Below are 14,925 nucleotides of genomic sequence, written 5' to 3' on the forward strand. Positions count from 1 at the left end.
TTAGGTGGGCCCTAAAGGCTCTTTTGGGAAACAAAGCAGAGGGAAGATGGTTCATGAATAAATACTAATTCTCAAAACAACACTACTACTGATAATGAAGCAAAGGTGAATGTTTAAAACTTCCTACTAGTTTGCTCACATTTCAGAGAGGAAGTATAATGATATCTTTCAAAAACATACGACATAAAGCTTAATTTGTTACCTCTTTAAAGATTTAGCTGAGTTCTGTATTCTATGATATGGCCAAATCAGGGGCATTAACAGTAATAAGTGTGATACATCTTCATCTAAAGAAGAGAGCCAGCCTGTGGATTACAGAAAGGCTTTATATGATATATAAAAAGACAATACTGAGAAGACATAAGTTCTATGACCTAATATATGATGCTTATCCAAAATAAATCACACATACTGATTTTGAAGATCATCTCTCAATTACGTTAGAACCATTATAAGCAGCTTTCGCCACACTTAGGTTGATAGCTCCTACTAGATTATTTTGTTTTAATGTCTGTTTTCAACTGCCATTTTAACCTTTTGTTAAGTGACATCAACAATTTCTTGATCCTGGGCCACTTTAAAAGATCAACGGAGTCTTGAAATCTGCAAGGTACATATAGTTTAAGGCACTGGGGAGCCAAAGCAAGACATATCTTTGCTTCCATTTCTGGCTACTTGCTTATGTGAGAAACTGATGCTGACGATGTTAATGAAAAGCAACCTTCAACTTTTCTGAAGACACGGAATGTCCCTATATTATCCCAAGCTGGGCTGAAAATGAAAGCAATCTAGGCTCAAGGGATGACATGTGTCCAGTCATAAGCTCTGGTGCCACCAGTGGCAAAGGCGCTACGTGGCTCCCGTGGGAGGACGAGTCCTAGCTATGGGCCTGAGCATTTTCCACCTGTGTACAGTTAGGCTATGATAAGCAACAGTCTCAGCATAAATCAACAAAAGTTATTTCTCACTCATACTTCACGTCTCCCAAGGCGTGGCAGGGCAAAGGAGAGGGCTGAGGAAGATCCAGTGGTGGCAATACGCACAGGTCATTTTCATTTACAACTCCCAGGATAGAACCAGTCACGTGGCTCTGACAAGGAGGTGCGATCCTATCAAGCACCTTAGAAGGAGGGGGGGGGCATATAGTGTGACCTGGCAAAGAGCACGGACTACATTATTTCATAAAATAATAAGATAATCTATTACTTGAAAAATCAGGGGCTTTCTCTTGAAAATTCCTGCCTACTTACTTCCCACAAGTTAGAAAATATATTGAATTTTGAATAATAATTTTACATTCTGCTTTTGGTTCATAACAGGTCTATGTAAAGAGTGAGACTTACTCTAGTTCTATTTTTGTCTGACGTCTCAGTTTTAAGTTACAGTTATCACCATAAAGAAAAGTAATTAATTGGTGTTGTCGACTAATCCATATGCCACCAAACTGTGACAGAGTGCAAATGGAACGTGTCTCCATATGCCTTTTTCATTTGTTATTCCTTATTCCGCTTCTTCATAGACATGTTCTCTGTCCAGGCGGATATCTCTTCTAATTTATGATGCCAATACATTCTGTTTTTGTTGTGATTCTTAGTTATTATTTTTAATCTAAGTTATATATGTAACACCTTGAAAAGTCAAATGGTTCGAGAAGGCCTGTTATGAAAAACAGTTCACACAGCCCCACCCTCCACTTCCTGCTCCAGAAGGAACCACTTTCAATTCTTTTACCCATTTTTTTTTTTTTATCTCGGTATCTCTAGTTTATATTGCCGTCTCTTAATTTTTCTGGACGGTATTTTCCACTAAGGAAGAAAATGATTTGTTTAGGTCTACTAACCAATTTTATCATGATTTTGATGAGCTCTGTAGTCAATAGGCTTTCATTATCATGTCTACGTAAATTTTAGTCATGGCTCAGTTACAAGGTTTATCGTAACCTTTCTTCCTTTTTCTGACACTCTGTTTTCCTTTGGAGTTACAATTTGTCCCATGTGTGTGTTTTTAATATTTATGAATGTTTGAGAGAGAGAGCGAGTGAGAGCGGGAGCGGGACAGGGGCAGAGAGAAAGGGGGACGGATGATCCGAAGCAGGCTCTGAACTGACCAGCCGTGAGCCTGATACGGGGCTCGAAATCATGAACCATGAAATCATGACCTGAGCCCAAGTCAGTCAACTGACTGAGCCACCAGGCACCACTGTCCTGTGTTTTAATGGCTTTGTTTTTATAAAGGTATTAAGTCAAACCCCAATTCACCCCTAGTTTAAATCTTTTAATTTGTTCAAATACATTAGTTGTTTCCCAAATACATCATCTTTGTGGAGAAAACTTTCTGAACCTTCTGACTTGCCCCAACCTGGGTTAGCTGCTGTTCTCTCGACCTGCTAAATAGCCGTGCTATATGTAATCTTGGGATCTCCTAATATTATCATTCTGAGGAATCTTTTTGTCTTGCTCTGGACACTCTGTTTCCTTGTTCTCAGTGTATGTCCTCATTTCTGTAAGCACATCCCCCAGTGGATTCTGAGAATGGGTGCATGAGGATAAATTTTTTGAATCTTGAATATGTGAAAGTAGCTTAATTCTAATCTCACGTTTAATTAGTTTGGCTAGGTATTGGATCTAGGCTGGAAGTAATTTTCTCTCAGAACTTTAAAGGTATTCCTCCACTGCCTTGCTGGTGCTGCTGTGAGCAATTTGTAGTTATTCTAATTCCTGATCCTTTGTTGGAAATCTTTCTTTTCCCTCAACTCTCCAAGTTTGGAGGATATCTCTTTGTTCTCAGAGTTCTTTGCTCTCAGAGTTCTGAACTTCTTCAGTGACGTGTCTGGCTGTGGGTTTCTTTTTACTTGTGTGAGACTTTCTATGGATTTTTTTTTAACTTGTTTTATTTTTTATTTATTAAAATTTACATCCAAATTAGCATATAGTGCCACAATGATTTCAGGAGTAGATTCCTTCGTGCCCCTTACCCCTTTAGCCCATCCCCCCTCCCACAACCCCTCCGGTAACCCTCAGTTTTGTTCTCCATTTATGAGTCTCTTCTATTTTGTACTCCTCCCTGTTTTTATATTATTTTTGTTTCCCTTCCCTTATGTTCATCTGTTTTGTCTCTTAAAGTCCTCATATGAGTCTATGGATTTTTTTGATCTGAAAACTCTGGTCTTTCATTAGTGGAACATTTAATTAACTGTATTTTTTTATTATCTCCTTCATTTTCTCTGTTGTCTGGAACTTCTATTTTTCAGATTTTGAACTTCTGAGGTTGGTTCTCTAATATTTCTTCTTTTATCTCTTTCCATTTCTGTCTTGTACTCCATTTTCTTGGGAGATTTCCTCAATTTTATCAGTTCCAACTCTTCTACTGAGCCTTACATTTCAGATATCATATTTTGATTTCTAATAGCTTTTGTTGTTATCCTCTGAATATTTTCTTTCCTTCTTTTTTTTTCCTGAAGCATTCTTCTCCTGAATAAACACTTTTCTCCCAGTTGCTTTCTTCTATTTGTTTTTGCCTGTCTTTAACTGTCACATGCTCTCAAGTATCTAGTGATCGCTGGCTGTCACACTCATGTACAGTGTGAACCAAAAGCTAAAAGAAAGCTCTGTGTTTGGGCAGGGCTGTGGAGGTTGGGTTCACTGTAAAGTGAACTGGTTGTTTACCTGGAGAACCTAAAGTCAGTAATTTGTGTGTTTTTAAAAATTTATAATTTGGGGGCACCTGGTGGCTCAGTCAGTTAAGGATCTGACTCCTGTTGTGGCTCAGGTCATGAGCTCAGAGTCCAAGGCCGAGCCCTGGGAGGTTGAGCCCTGTGATAGGCTCCGTGCTGAGTGTGGAGCCTTTTTAAGATTCTCTCTCTCTCTCTCTCTCTCTCTCTCTCTCTCTGCTCACCGGAGGAGGAGGAGGAAAAGAAGAAGGAGGAGGAGGAGGAGGAGAAGAAGAAGAAGACGGCGGCGGAACGGCGGCTTTTTTTTCCTTTTAATTCTAGTATAGTTAACATACAGTGTTACATTGGTTTCAGGTATACAATACAGTGATTCAACAATTCCATACATCACCCGGTGCTTGTCACAAGTGTACTCTTTAACCCCTATCACCTATTTCATCCATCCCTCTGTTTCTGGAAGAGCAAGTCCCAACTTGACTCCATTTCTAGTTCCTAAGCTTCCAGAGGCCTTTACAATGTAAATCGAGTTGCTTCTTGGCTTTTACCTACTGCTGACTTAGTGGTCAGCTTTCTTAGGCTGCTAAGTTAGCACTTAACATCTGCTTCACAAGTACCAAGTGTTTGTTACTGTTATCTTTTCTCTTGATTTCTTCTTCCTTGAGGGTTTACTTTTACCGGCCCTAACTGTCCTTGGAGTGAGGCCAGGAGAGAGCAGAGCCAACTGCTTGTATTACAGCTGCCATCTTTCAGTGAGAGTTCTACTCTGCTCTTCTACAAGTTGGAGAATCGCAGTTCTTACGCGGTGAAGGGACCCCAAGAGACTGAGCAGTGAACTCCTCTCTGTGGGGAGCAAGGTGTGTTGTTTGATCTGCAGATGAGGTGGCTGAAGTACCAGGGATTTGAGTGTCTTGCCTAAAGTCAACACAGCCGTCCAGACAGACATCATACTGTTATCTAGTCTATGTATCATAATTATCCCTCAAAGGTTTTAAAGTTTTGTTGTTTTATTTTTCTTCTAATTTAAAGCTCTCTCAGCAACAGCTAGATCCTTGTCTGTAAGATCTTACACATGCCTCCTGCTCCAGTAGGCAGATGGGTTCTTCATAGTAGAATATTAAGTGTCGAACTACTTCTAAGATGTGGCTAAATGTTTTATTTTTTTGTGAAGTTGGCTGAAAAAATTTTTCAGACACAACGAGGGGAGCCTGGGTGGCTCAGTCGATTAAGCGTCTGACTTCAGCTCAGGTGAGGATATCGCGGTTTGTGGGTTCGAGCCCCCTGTCAGGCTCTGTGCTGATGGCTCGGAGCCTGGAGCCTGCTTCGGATTCTGTGTCTCCCTCTCTCTCTCTGCCCCTCCCCCGCTTGTGCTCTGTCTCTGTCTCTGTCTCTCAAAATTGAATGTAAAAAAAAAAAACTAAAAAAAATCTTTTCAGACACAACCAGATTTTTAAAGTGGTTGATATGCTCTAGATATGTCCTGAACAACGTATACAAAGGACCTTCGAGAGCAGCTATCAATATGCCATCATTTAAATGTAATTTGTATAACTTTTCAAAACAGGAGGTAAAATAAGTAATTTTACTTCTCAAGAAATAAAACTGAAAAAAATCCATCTTGGTTTGTTTTATAAGTGTCTTCATCTATTTTTTGGTATAATGCTATTTGATACGTTCTAGAAAAAAAAACACCTAGGCTTTGACAAAAAAGCATTTGCAGAGGAAGAAAGGGCAGATTTGGGATTCCACTTACTTTAAACTGATGCTACTTTTTTTCTCCTAGTGGAATGCAGGCCATGGCCTTAAAATATTACTAAGTGATAATCATAAAATTAAAATAATTTGATGAAAGTATTAATTTTAGTTTGTAGTCCTGTGAAGAGCTTTTTAGAACTCAGCCCTAAACAAGTTTTAATAAACGCAGCACTCTACAGGAAAATGAAGGATAAAAGAAAAACTGTCCTTAAATACTTACAGATTCTTTTCTGCCCATAGTTTTGCTGTGTGAGCGGGAACGGGAGATGTTGCTAAAAAAGGAGTCCTTTTTAGTAGCAGATGAAGGTGGGGAGCCAGTGAATTCCCTTCCTCCAGGCAAACTTTCAGTGCTCGGGGATGAGCTGATGGTTTTAGAACTCTGTCCTGTAAGAAAAATTAAGAGGCGATAATGAATCACTAGACTTTTTCATTAAAGCTACTTTATTCACTGCCTTTAACAAAGGATCAATTATTGTACATCTTTGTTCACACTGTCAACATAAGGACACCGAGGAGTTGTTAAAATGCACTCATTTTATGTAGCAAAAAAGCTGCCAATTTGTAAAAAACAATGAAGTGCCTCCATACTTTTCCACATGTAATTTATGCTATAATTGTCTAAGTGTTGCATACATCAAAAAAAAAAAAAACAGCAAAAAGATCTCATTTTGAGAAATGACAGGTTAGATAATTAGATTTTCCCTCATTAAAGGAATCACCCTTAGTGACAGACACCAGAAATGATTATATTACGTATTATATTAATATTAAAAAATATAAATCCTTCAGCAGTTTTTCAAAAGAGTCTCTTTCCTCTTCACTAATTGCAGAACAGATACGTGGCCAGCCCCCGCCTACGGTAGAAGCATCTGAAAAATGGGATAAGGTGCTGGCTCACAGGGCCTCTTTCTAGACCTTTCCTTACACTACAGTGGGGACACCTGTGATCCCCAGCAGCTATCACTCTGCTTGGCAAATGACCTTCTCAGAGATAACCCTAAGGTCAACTCCTCTTAGAATGTATCTCTGAATTATCAAATTCCAAGTTAGTGATAGTATGGATAAAGTACTAACTGGCCTATATCTCACAGAAAATCCCTGCATGATTTCCCTTTAATTACAGAAATTAGCTTACTAACATTTTCATCCCCTTTGGGAACGTAAACATTTAGACCTTAAGAAAATGGAGTCACTAGAACATGTTCCCAAAGGATGGAGCACTTCATCTGGAGATCTGAAGGAAAAGCCTAGGCACCAGAAGTAGTCTTGCCTTGAGATAGAAGAAAGGACTATTACACTTCTCTGTCCTCCTCATGCCCTGCACACACAGAACATGACAACACTGGGCTGGCACATGGGGCAAATGGACGAGCCATTCCATCACCCAGGCCTCACCTGGACAGCTCCCGAGGCAAGTTGCCAGGATTTTCAACGGGCTTCTAGCCTGTAAGCTGCACAGTGGTTCTGAAGCCCTCTATAAACCGTTTCAAGTTTTTAACTGATAGGAACAACGTTAACAATTTCTTCTGCTGCATTGAAACTTAAAGCCTATTCTTGGAGGCACATTCTGAAGTGTACTGCTGTGGTGCCCCGCCCAAGCCCCCTGTGGGACCAAGGTACTATTCCCCAGCCATGGGGAATGCTGACTGATGAGGGTTCTTACGAGTTCTTCTCTGGAAGTGGCCCTGAGTTCTTCTCTGGAAGTGGCCCTCAGCTGAAGACAGCTGCTCTAAGGTCATGTACCCTCCCCTGGCATTAGCTCCAATCTAGGGGCTGGGTGGGGTGATAGAGGATAAAGGCTGGCCCTCTTGCCTCAAGGCAGACTATTCTGAAGGGCCAGCCCGGTCCCAGAGGGTCCCAGAGGTTCCAGCCACGACTGCAAAGCATTTCCACTCCTCCTCAGCTCACTGCTGCTCCTTTTGCTCCCCAGATACTGATCTTGACAGCACCCCCCTCCCTCCGGCCCCGCCTAAAGCTTCCTACCCATAAATCTTTGTCTCATAGTTTATTTCTCAGAAATTCTGACTCACGGCAGTTACTTAGAATTGTTTTAGATTGTAGGCATTTTTAAATATGCCAAATAAAGACCAAATTCTTAGGCTACCTCAGGCATGCACATATTCTTCATTCATAACCATCCATGCGGGTGGATCGGATGGAATGTCTGCAGAAACTGTCCAGCACTAAGGATGAGGGATGACCACAACAGGAGCTCTCAGAGAGCTCCAATAGCAGTACCAGGGAAATACACACCTCTATGTACACTAACTAACCTACAATCCTAGGTGAGAAAAGCAAACACACAAGTGTAAACAACAGTACTCTGGAAGCACAAAAGAGAGAGCAACTGAGCCTGTCTCAGGCAATCAGAAGTGTGTGCTCCGTCTTCACACCTGAAGAGAGAGAGGGTGGCGGCGGCGGTGGCGGCCGTGGCCTCAGTGGCTCAGGGTGGGTCGTTTTTAGCAGAGAACACGCCATTTGTGAAGGCAACTGGTAAATGCTACTGGGGACGTCTAGCTCAATCAGAGCTTGCCTGAATCCTCTGGAGCTTCCTGCTATCTATATGTAACTGAAAATGACACCAATACCAGTGTAAAATAAGACTAGTCCAACAGAGTGCTTCTTTTGCACTCGATGACGATTTCAATGGTCTTCTGGGAAAAGGAGAGAATCAAGGAAGTTCTTCCTAAAAGCTGCTGGTATCCTAAATGTGAGCTTATTTTCCCTCTTGGTCATCCAGCCATAGTGGGGACGGAGGAGCGAGGGAAGGTGAGGATCTAAACAGGGCCAGGTAGATCAGAAAGAGCATTTTGTTCTCATGCTGAAGGGTCTGGCCCTTACCTTGTCGGTAGATGATGAGAGTTACTGCAGATTTTAAGGAAGAAAGTAGCATGAGGATTAGAGGAGCTTGGTTGAGCAAGGCATCTCCTGCGCCTGCCCACACATGAGATTACGAGGGCTGAACCTAAGGCTGTGGTGGTAGATTTGAGAGATGTTTACAAGGCAGAATTCCTCAAACCAGTACCTGCTGGGTCTGACACACCTAAGCTGGAGTCTAAGCCCAGCGGGTATCTAGCGGGTATCTAGCTGAATCAACAATTCACTGCCCCTCCATTAGCCATGATTCTCATCTATAAGTGAGACACCTACTTCATACATGCTTTGTAGCCCAAGTGGGTAATGGGTATAAAAGGCTCAGGGTGGCTTAGGATCCCAGGCGATATGCTAAGTAGTCAGCAGACATAAAGCATTACTAGCATAGTGGTGACTTCCAAATCTAAAGCAGGTAGTTTCATATGCAGTTACTGTGGGCTGCAGATTTGCTAGTCCTCTCCCCTTAGGACTAGTCTCACTTTAGCGGCACCTCCCACAGACTTTGGCGAACTAGCTGAGCCGAGGACTGCCACATCCGCCACACCTGAGACTGCCTAGTGGGACAGCGGGAATCCAGGCCCCGCTCTACTGTTCTGCTTGCTAAGATGGGTGCCCTGGTGTGAGCTGCATGTGCACAGAAGGGGTAGCTTTTTCTAAAGGGCACTAAGGTGTTATCTGGACTAGCTGTGGCTGTGTCCAGGCATATTAAATCTGTCCTTCATTCTCTTTTCCTCTCTGAAACATTCAATAAAAGTTTTGTGTCCCATGTGCTACTTATCAGTGGAGGTTATTTGTCAAGAGCCCAGGCTGCCTGAATGAGCTTCAAAGGCATCACGAGGAGCCCTGACTACAGAATGGCTGGGAAGGAAGAAAGGGGAAAGGGGAGAAAGTATTTATTAAGCTCCTACTATGTCCCATGAATAATATTTTTGTGATTTTTCTCTCATTCAACTCAATGGAAAATAGGAACAGGGCTGGGGTATATTCCTAAATGGACAGGCAAGAACCTGAGACCAGCTGGAGGAGCTAGACACAGGACCTCCAAAGGTAACATGTTCAGAAGGCTAGGAAATCTGGGGTGGGGGAGGTCACTGGTGGGGTGGCACAGCTCAGGAGAGCAAAAAGGGAAAAAGTGCTGTGGCCTTGACTTTGTTCAATGACCCAGGAGAAAACGAGAGGCATGTGTCCCCTCTCTGGTAATATTTTGTCACCTCACAGACTTGAGTGACAGACAGCAAGAGGGCTGATGTTTATGCGTTAAAAACATACATCTTGGTGTCACGGGAGAGTGAATGGAAGGTTGTAAATGAAACTCCTGGAAACAGACCTGCTCTAGTCTGACCACAGAGTCTAAGCATTGTTGGATCCAGTGCCTACATGCAAACATGTGTTTATAGAATGTCAGAAATAATTATTAAAAAAAATTTTTTTTTAATGTCTATTTAGTTTTGAGAGGGTTGCGGGGCAGAGAGAGAGGGAGACACAGAATCCAAAGCAGGTTCTAGGCTCTGAGCGGTCAGCACAGAGCCTGATGGCGGACCTCAAACTCACAAACTGTGTGATTAGGACCTGAGCCGAAGTCAGATGTTTAACCCAATGAGCCACCCAGACACCCCAGAAATAATTATTAAAAAAGAAAAGATAGAGGAGTTGAGTTGGCTCTTTCAGAACTTGATTCTGAAAACCAGAGGTATTTGGAAAACAAAACAAAACAAAACAAAACAAAACAAAACAAAACAAAACAAAACACATAACAGTGCTCCCCTCATCACTGCCACTTGAGCAGGCAGCACCCGTGAGTCCTGACGGAGCATAGGTACGGTGGTAACTTCCCACGACCAGCCCAGAAGCAGCTGTTCTTCTCCTTTCTTCTCAGATAACAGGTTAAGTGACCTCCCTAGATCATCCAGCAAGGCAGCGGTAGAGGCAGAATTCAAACCTGGACCCAACTCCAGAGCCCATGCTGGGAGAGTTGTACCAGTCTGCCTGCCCCTCCCCTGCCAATAAGGATGTGCGGGGGGGGGGGGGGGGGGGGGGGGGGGGCGCTGTCGCACATGTGACCTAAGATTAAAGACAAATGGAATGAGGTTTTTTGAAAGTAAAGGGCAAATTCTGTCCTTGTTCTCAGTCCAAAAAGTCATTTATTCAATGTCTTTTGGGAATAAGTTTTCCACAAAAATGCATTTTCTAGCTAATTGATGCTTCCCCAGATTTCTTTTACGTATCGTGTTTCTCTGCCTTCCTTCTTAGAGTGATTATCCAGAACATAATGGAACTGCTTGTCCGGCTTCACGACTATCATTTCTCAACAACAAGCACAGTGGCCAACATAGGGTCATTCACGAGGATAGCTTTTGGCTTCTCAGTCTCTCCTCTCACTCCTGTGAGTAGGCGTTCTTTGTCCCATCCTTACTGTGTCCTATTCTAATTAATTCGGCCTCTCTTTTCTTTGTTCTACCAATTTGTTGCACTAGGGCATTTGTTTTAGTTCTTTGTTCTTGAAGGTCCAGAGGGGAGTCCTCTCCCGACATGTGAGCTGGTATTGCGCTAATGTGACTTGCACGTTACTCCTCAGTTTAAAATCTATTTTTTTCCTAGAAGGAATTATAAAAAAATTAACAGTGATTACCCTTAGGGAAATGGGTTGGCAGAAACCAGTGGGAGGAGTACAGAGAGAGGTGTGTTGTTTTTTTTTTTCCCATTTAATGACTTTAATTAATTGGGATGGTCAAATGTTGTATGTGTTTTAGATTTACCTTAAGAATGTCAACAGTGGTTATCTGGGCAGGGAGATTTTTGACCTCCCCCCCACCTTTTTAAAAAAACCTGATCAATGTTATACAGTGATATCTATGTGTGGATGTACGTATGTATATATATTTGTATCTGCAACATAAATATGTACACACAAGTATAAACATTAAAAATGGTGCTGGGTGGCTCAGTTGGTTAAGCGTCTGACTTGGGCTCAGGTCATGATCTCATGGTTCGTAGGTGTGAGCCCTGCACTGGGCTCTGTGCTGATAGCTTAGAGCCTGGAACCCTGCTTTGGGTTCTGTGTCTCCTTCTCTCTCTGCCCCTTCTCTGCTCGCACTCTGTCTCTCTCTCACCCTTAAAAATAAACATTAAAATTTTTTTTAAATGGTTATGGCAATAACTTAAGAAATCTAAATTTTTCCCCTAATGATCCATTAAGTGACAATACTTGTATACTTTGGTTGGAAATTCTAAATTCTCTTTGGAAGTAAGCTCTGTAAGCATGTGTGTGTTTGTGTGTGTACTCCTATTTTAAAGCTCTGCGGTTCCTAAATATCTCTTGAAAAGTTTCTGGGGCAGCCGGGCAATTTCCAAATCTAATTTCCAAGAAATTCTTTAAGTCTTCAAAAACAAATTCTCCCATGGCACATTTTTTTATGAGTACAACCCATACTGAGAGATATAAAATGGAACTTCCCAACAATTTTCCAAAAACTATTTATTGACTTAAATTGTGGGATTTCATTTTATAGTCAGTTTTTCTCCAAAAAAAAAAAAAATTAAATAAAACACATATAATTGTGTGTTTAAAGGCAAAGATACAAATATAAGATCTCATGAAAAAACATAATCAAAGAATCACTGAAAGTGCTGTTATTTACTTCATTTCTTAAAACTTACTCCATTTGAAAAAACATACTTGGGAAAGTCAAAATGATAGTTTCATTTCCCTTACAAGTATATCTACTCTGAAAACATTATATAGGAGAGTATAATGGGTGTGGCCCCTCTGATGAAGTTCTTCAACTTCTAATATTACTGATCCTAGTAAGCATAGATTGTTAGAAAGTTTTTTTGTTGCCCCCAGTAACTATTTTGGTTGACTTTTACTTCCCCTTGCTTTTTGACACTGTGCAGGAAGTATGTTGAGGAAAACACAAAGTGACTTCTCCAAATCAGGGCAGGTTAGTCTTATTTTCTTATCATCATTGTCACTATCATCATGACATACTGAAAGCTTTTCATTATTTGGGCTCCATGTCTCATAAAGTGGCTGGAGCCTTCTCTATCAGACTGATACAATCTCTGTCATAGCATGGTAGGCAGGAGGAATTCTGAACTGGGTATCCAGAAAAGAGCTGGTTCCTGACTGTGTAGGCTTGCCTGGGTTATCTAATGCACAGGCTGATGCCCAAGCAACCATGTAAATAATAAAAAAAAAAAAGCGGGAAAGCCAAGAGAACAATGAGAACAGAGCTTGGGCACATAGTAAGCACTCAGCGAATAGTTGGTGAATAAATGAATAAGATGATTCTACCTATATAACACAAGAGATCTGAACAAAATGATATAACCTCCCTCTGCAAGATTCTATTAAAAATGCAAACTGTTCTTGTGGCTCTGGCCTGTAGGAAAAAATAGATTGAGCAATAGCATAGAAGCAGAAATCAGAGTAAGTCAGACAGCCTTCACCTTTCTCTTTCCATAGGTATAAACTGAGATTCCACAGCCAAGGATCTACTCTGCAGTAAACTAACTTAAAAAGTGACCAAACTAAATTTGGGATACCAAAACACTTGTTAAAAAGTTGCCAGGGGTGCCTGGGTGGCTCAGTCGGTTAAGCGCCCAACTTTGGATCAGGTTATGGTCTCACAGCTTGTGAGTTTGAGCCCCACGTCGTGTTCTGTGCTGACAGCTCAGAGCCTGGAGCCTGCTTCGGATTCTGTGCCTCCATCTCCGTGTGTGTGTCTCTCTCTCTCTCTCTCTCTCCCTCTCCCCTGCTCCCTCTCCTTCCCTCCCTCTCCCTCTCTCTCTCTCTCTCTCTCAAAAATAAATAGACATTAAAAATTTTTTTTTAAAACGTTGCCTGGGGGAGGTCAGATTTTAATTTTAGGAAATCAATTGAAGTCCTGTGAATTCTCACCATATCAGATGATCACAGTAATATTCACTTAAGTACAGTAAATGACAAAGCTTAAGAGAAATCATCTGGAGATTATCTGCACCCCTTTTTTGTCCTTGCTACTGCACCCCTTTCTAATATGGATCACTTAGACACTAAGAAAGATAAACAGCAGCTCTTCATGGAATCACCAAGTTGAAAAAGCCCTTAAAGGTCAGGGTTTAATTACCTGAATACAGCCAGAAACTGTACCTGTGAAACAGAACTATATAGAAGATCTCATCCTTCTTTTGCCACAACATTTTTCAAAGAAGCCAATACACCACTCATTCTCCTAATCACAATATATTGTTTTTTGTAAATTTATAAAAAAGCACAGATAGTATGAAGACATATCATTATTAGAACAGCATTTTGATACTAGGAACATGACTATATTATGTGGATATTTTAAATTTAGGAAGATGAGATTCTGAATTTTAATTTATACTGCTATCTTTTCAATCTGAATTTGAATGGAAGATTCTTAAGATTAGCTTAGGCTTCCACTTAATACAGAAATCCTCTCTACAGCACATTTTATGTAAAAGATTATATAATAAAAGATTAATGCAGCAACGTTAATATTTATAATTTTAAAATTCCATAGGAGGTGCTAAATGTGAATTGCTATTATTTCTGTATTCCTGTAATACAGATTTTGAATAAGCGGTTATGGTATTTAAATGTGATCTTTTTATTTTAAATCATTGCCAATTACATACGGAGATTTCTTGCACTGTTAATATGATTCATAATACAAAGCCTGTACTTAAAAACTTATTTCAAACTCAAGCTGTAATTCTTTTAGGTAAAATATAGTAAATATTTCTGGCTAGTACATATGATAATATGCATAAAAACAGCATTTAAGTCATGTAATCTGAGAACTGATTTGTCAAATACTGCCATAGAGCACCTATGAAATAAAAAAACAAAACAAACTAACAAACAAACAAAAAAAACCTCAGTGTGAGCTTCCAAATAAAGTGTAGTGTTAAAATAACCACAAAATATAGAGTGACCATATTTGGCAAGAAAAGAGGCTGGTGTAAACTTCATAAAAACCACATCATAGCCAGATTTGGCATCACCAAGGTATGACATGAGAGGGGACTCTTGTTCTAAACAACAGTGCCACTCAGCGGCTGAACAATGGTAGTGAACTGATTAACAGTATGAATGGAGGGTGGGCAAAAAGAAAAATGGAATTTTGGAGAAGGCAATGATAATACTGCAGGCAAAAAGATATACTACGTTGCCATGGTAACTGTACCTTGGAGGTCAGTTAGAGTCTGGACAGGAACAGAAACCTGAGCATCGCTTCCTGTAACTACATCGCCTGGATTTCATAAGAAAAAATAATTAGATTTCATAAAAAGGAAAAAAAATCAAGTTTACTTTTTTTCATACTTAATGTAATACTTTTATCAACCTAATTACTAAAGGTACAGTAAAACAAAATACAATCTTAGAAAAATTAATATAAAATAGTTTTTAAAGGAATTAATTTTTTAAAAGTATTTCCTAAAAGGTTTCTGTGAATATTTTTCTTCAAGAAAAAAACAAGTTTCTATTAGTCTAAAACATAAGAAACTTGAGAGATCAAATGATTTTTCTGAGGTTTAATTATGCTACAAATAGTAATGTGGTTTCATATTTTCTTTCTTAAAAAAAATTCTTTATCCAAAAGTAAATATGCATTTATTAC

At 40.3% G+C, this 14,925-nt stretch overlaps 1 protein-coding gene across 10 annotated transcripts in view; it reads right to left on the minus strand.

Moving 5' to 3' along the window:
* TBC1D5 (TBC1 domain family member 5) overlaps positions 1–14,925 on the minus strand; it is a 530,924-nt gene that overhangs the window by 47,826 nt on the left and 468,173 nt on the right. For 8 of the 10 annotated variants that reach the window (XM_053221498.1, XM_027061904.2, XM_053221496.1 and 5 more), the window contains 2 exons: positions 14,491–14,556; positions 5,643–5,806 (listed from right to left, as the gene is read on the minus strand). In XM_053221498.1, the coding sequence (XP_053077473.1) occupies positions 5,643–5,806; positions 14,491–14,556 (230 nt within the window). The remainder of the gene's footprint in view (positions 1–5,642; positions 5,807–14,490; positions 14,557–14,925) is intronic. The other 2 variants (XM_027061913.2, XM_027061914.2) reach the window with 1 other exon arrangement.

Source organism: Acinonyx jubatus, chromosome C2 (assembly GCF_027475565.1).
Source record: "Acinonyx jubatus isolate Ajub_Pintada_27869175 chromosome C2, VMU_Ajub_asm_v1.0, whole genome shotgun sequence".
Lineage (NCBI taxonomy): Eukaryota > Metazoa > Chordata > Mammalia > Carnivora > Felidae > Acinonyx > Acinonyx jubatus.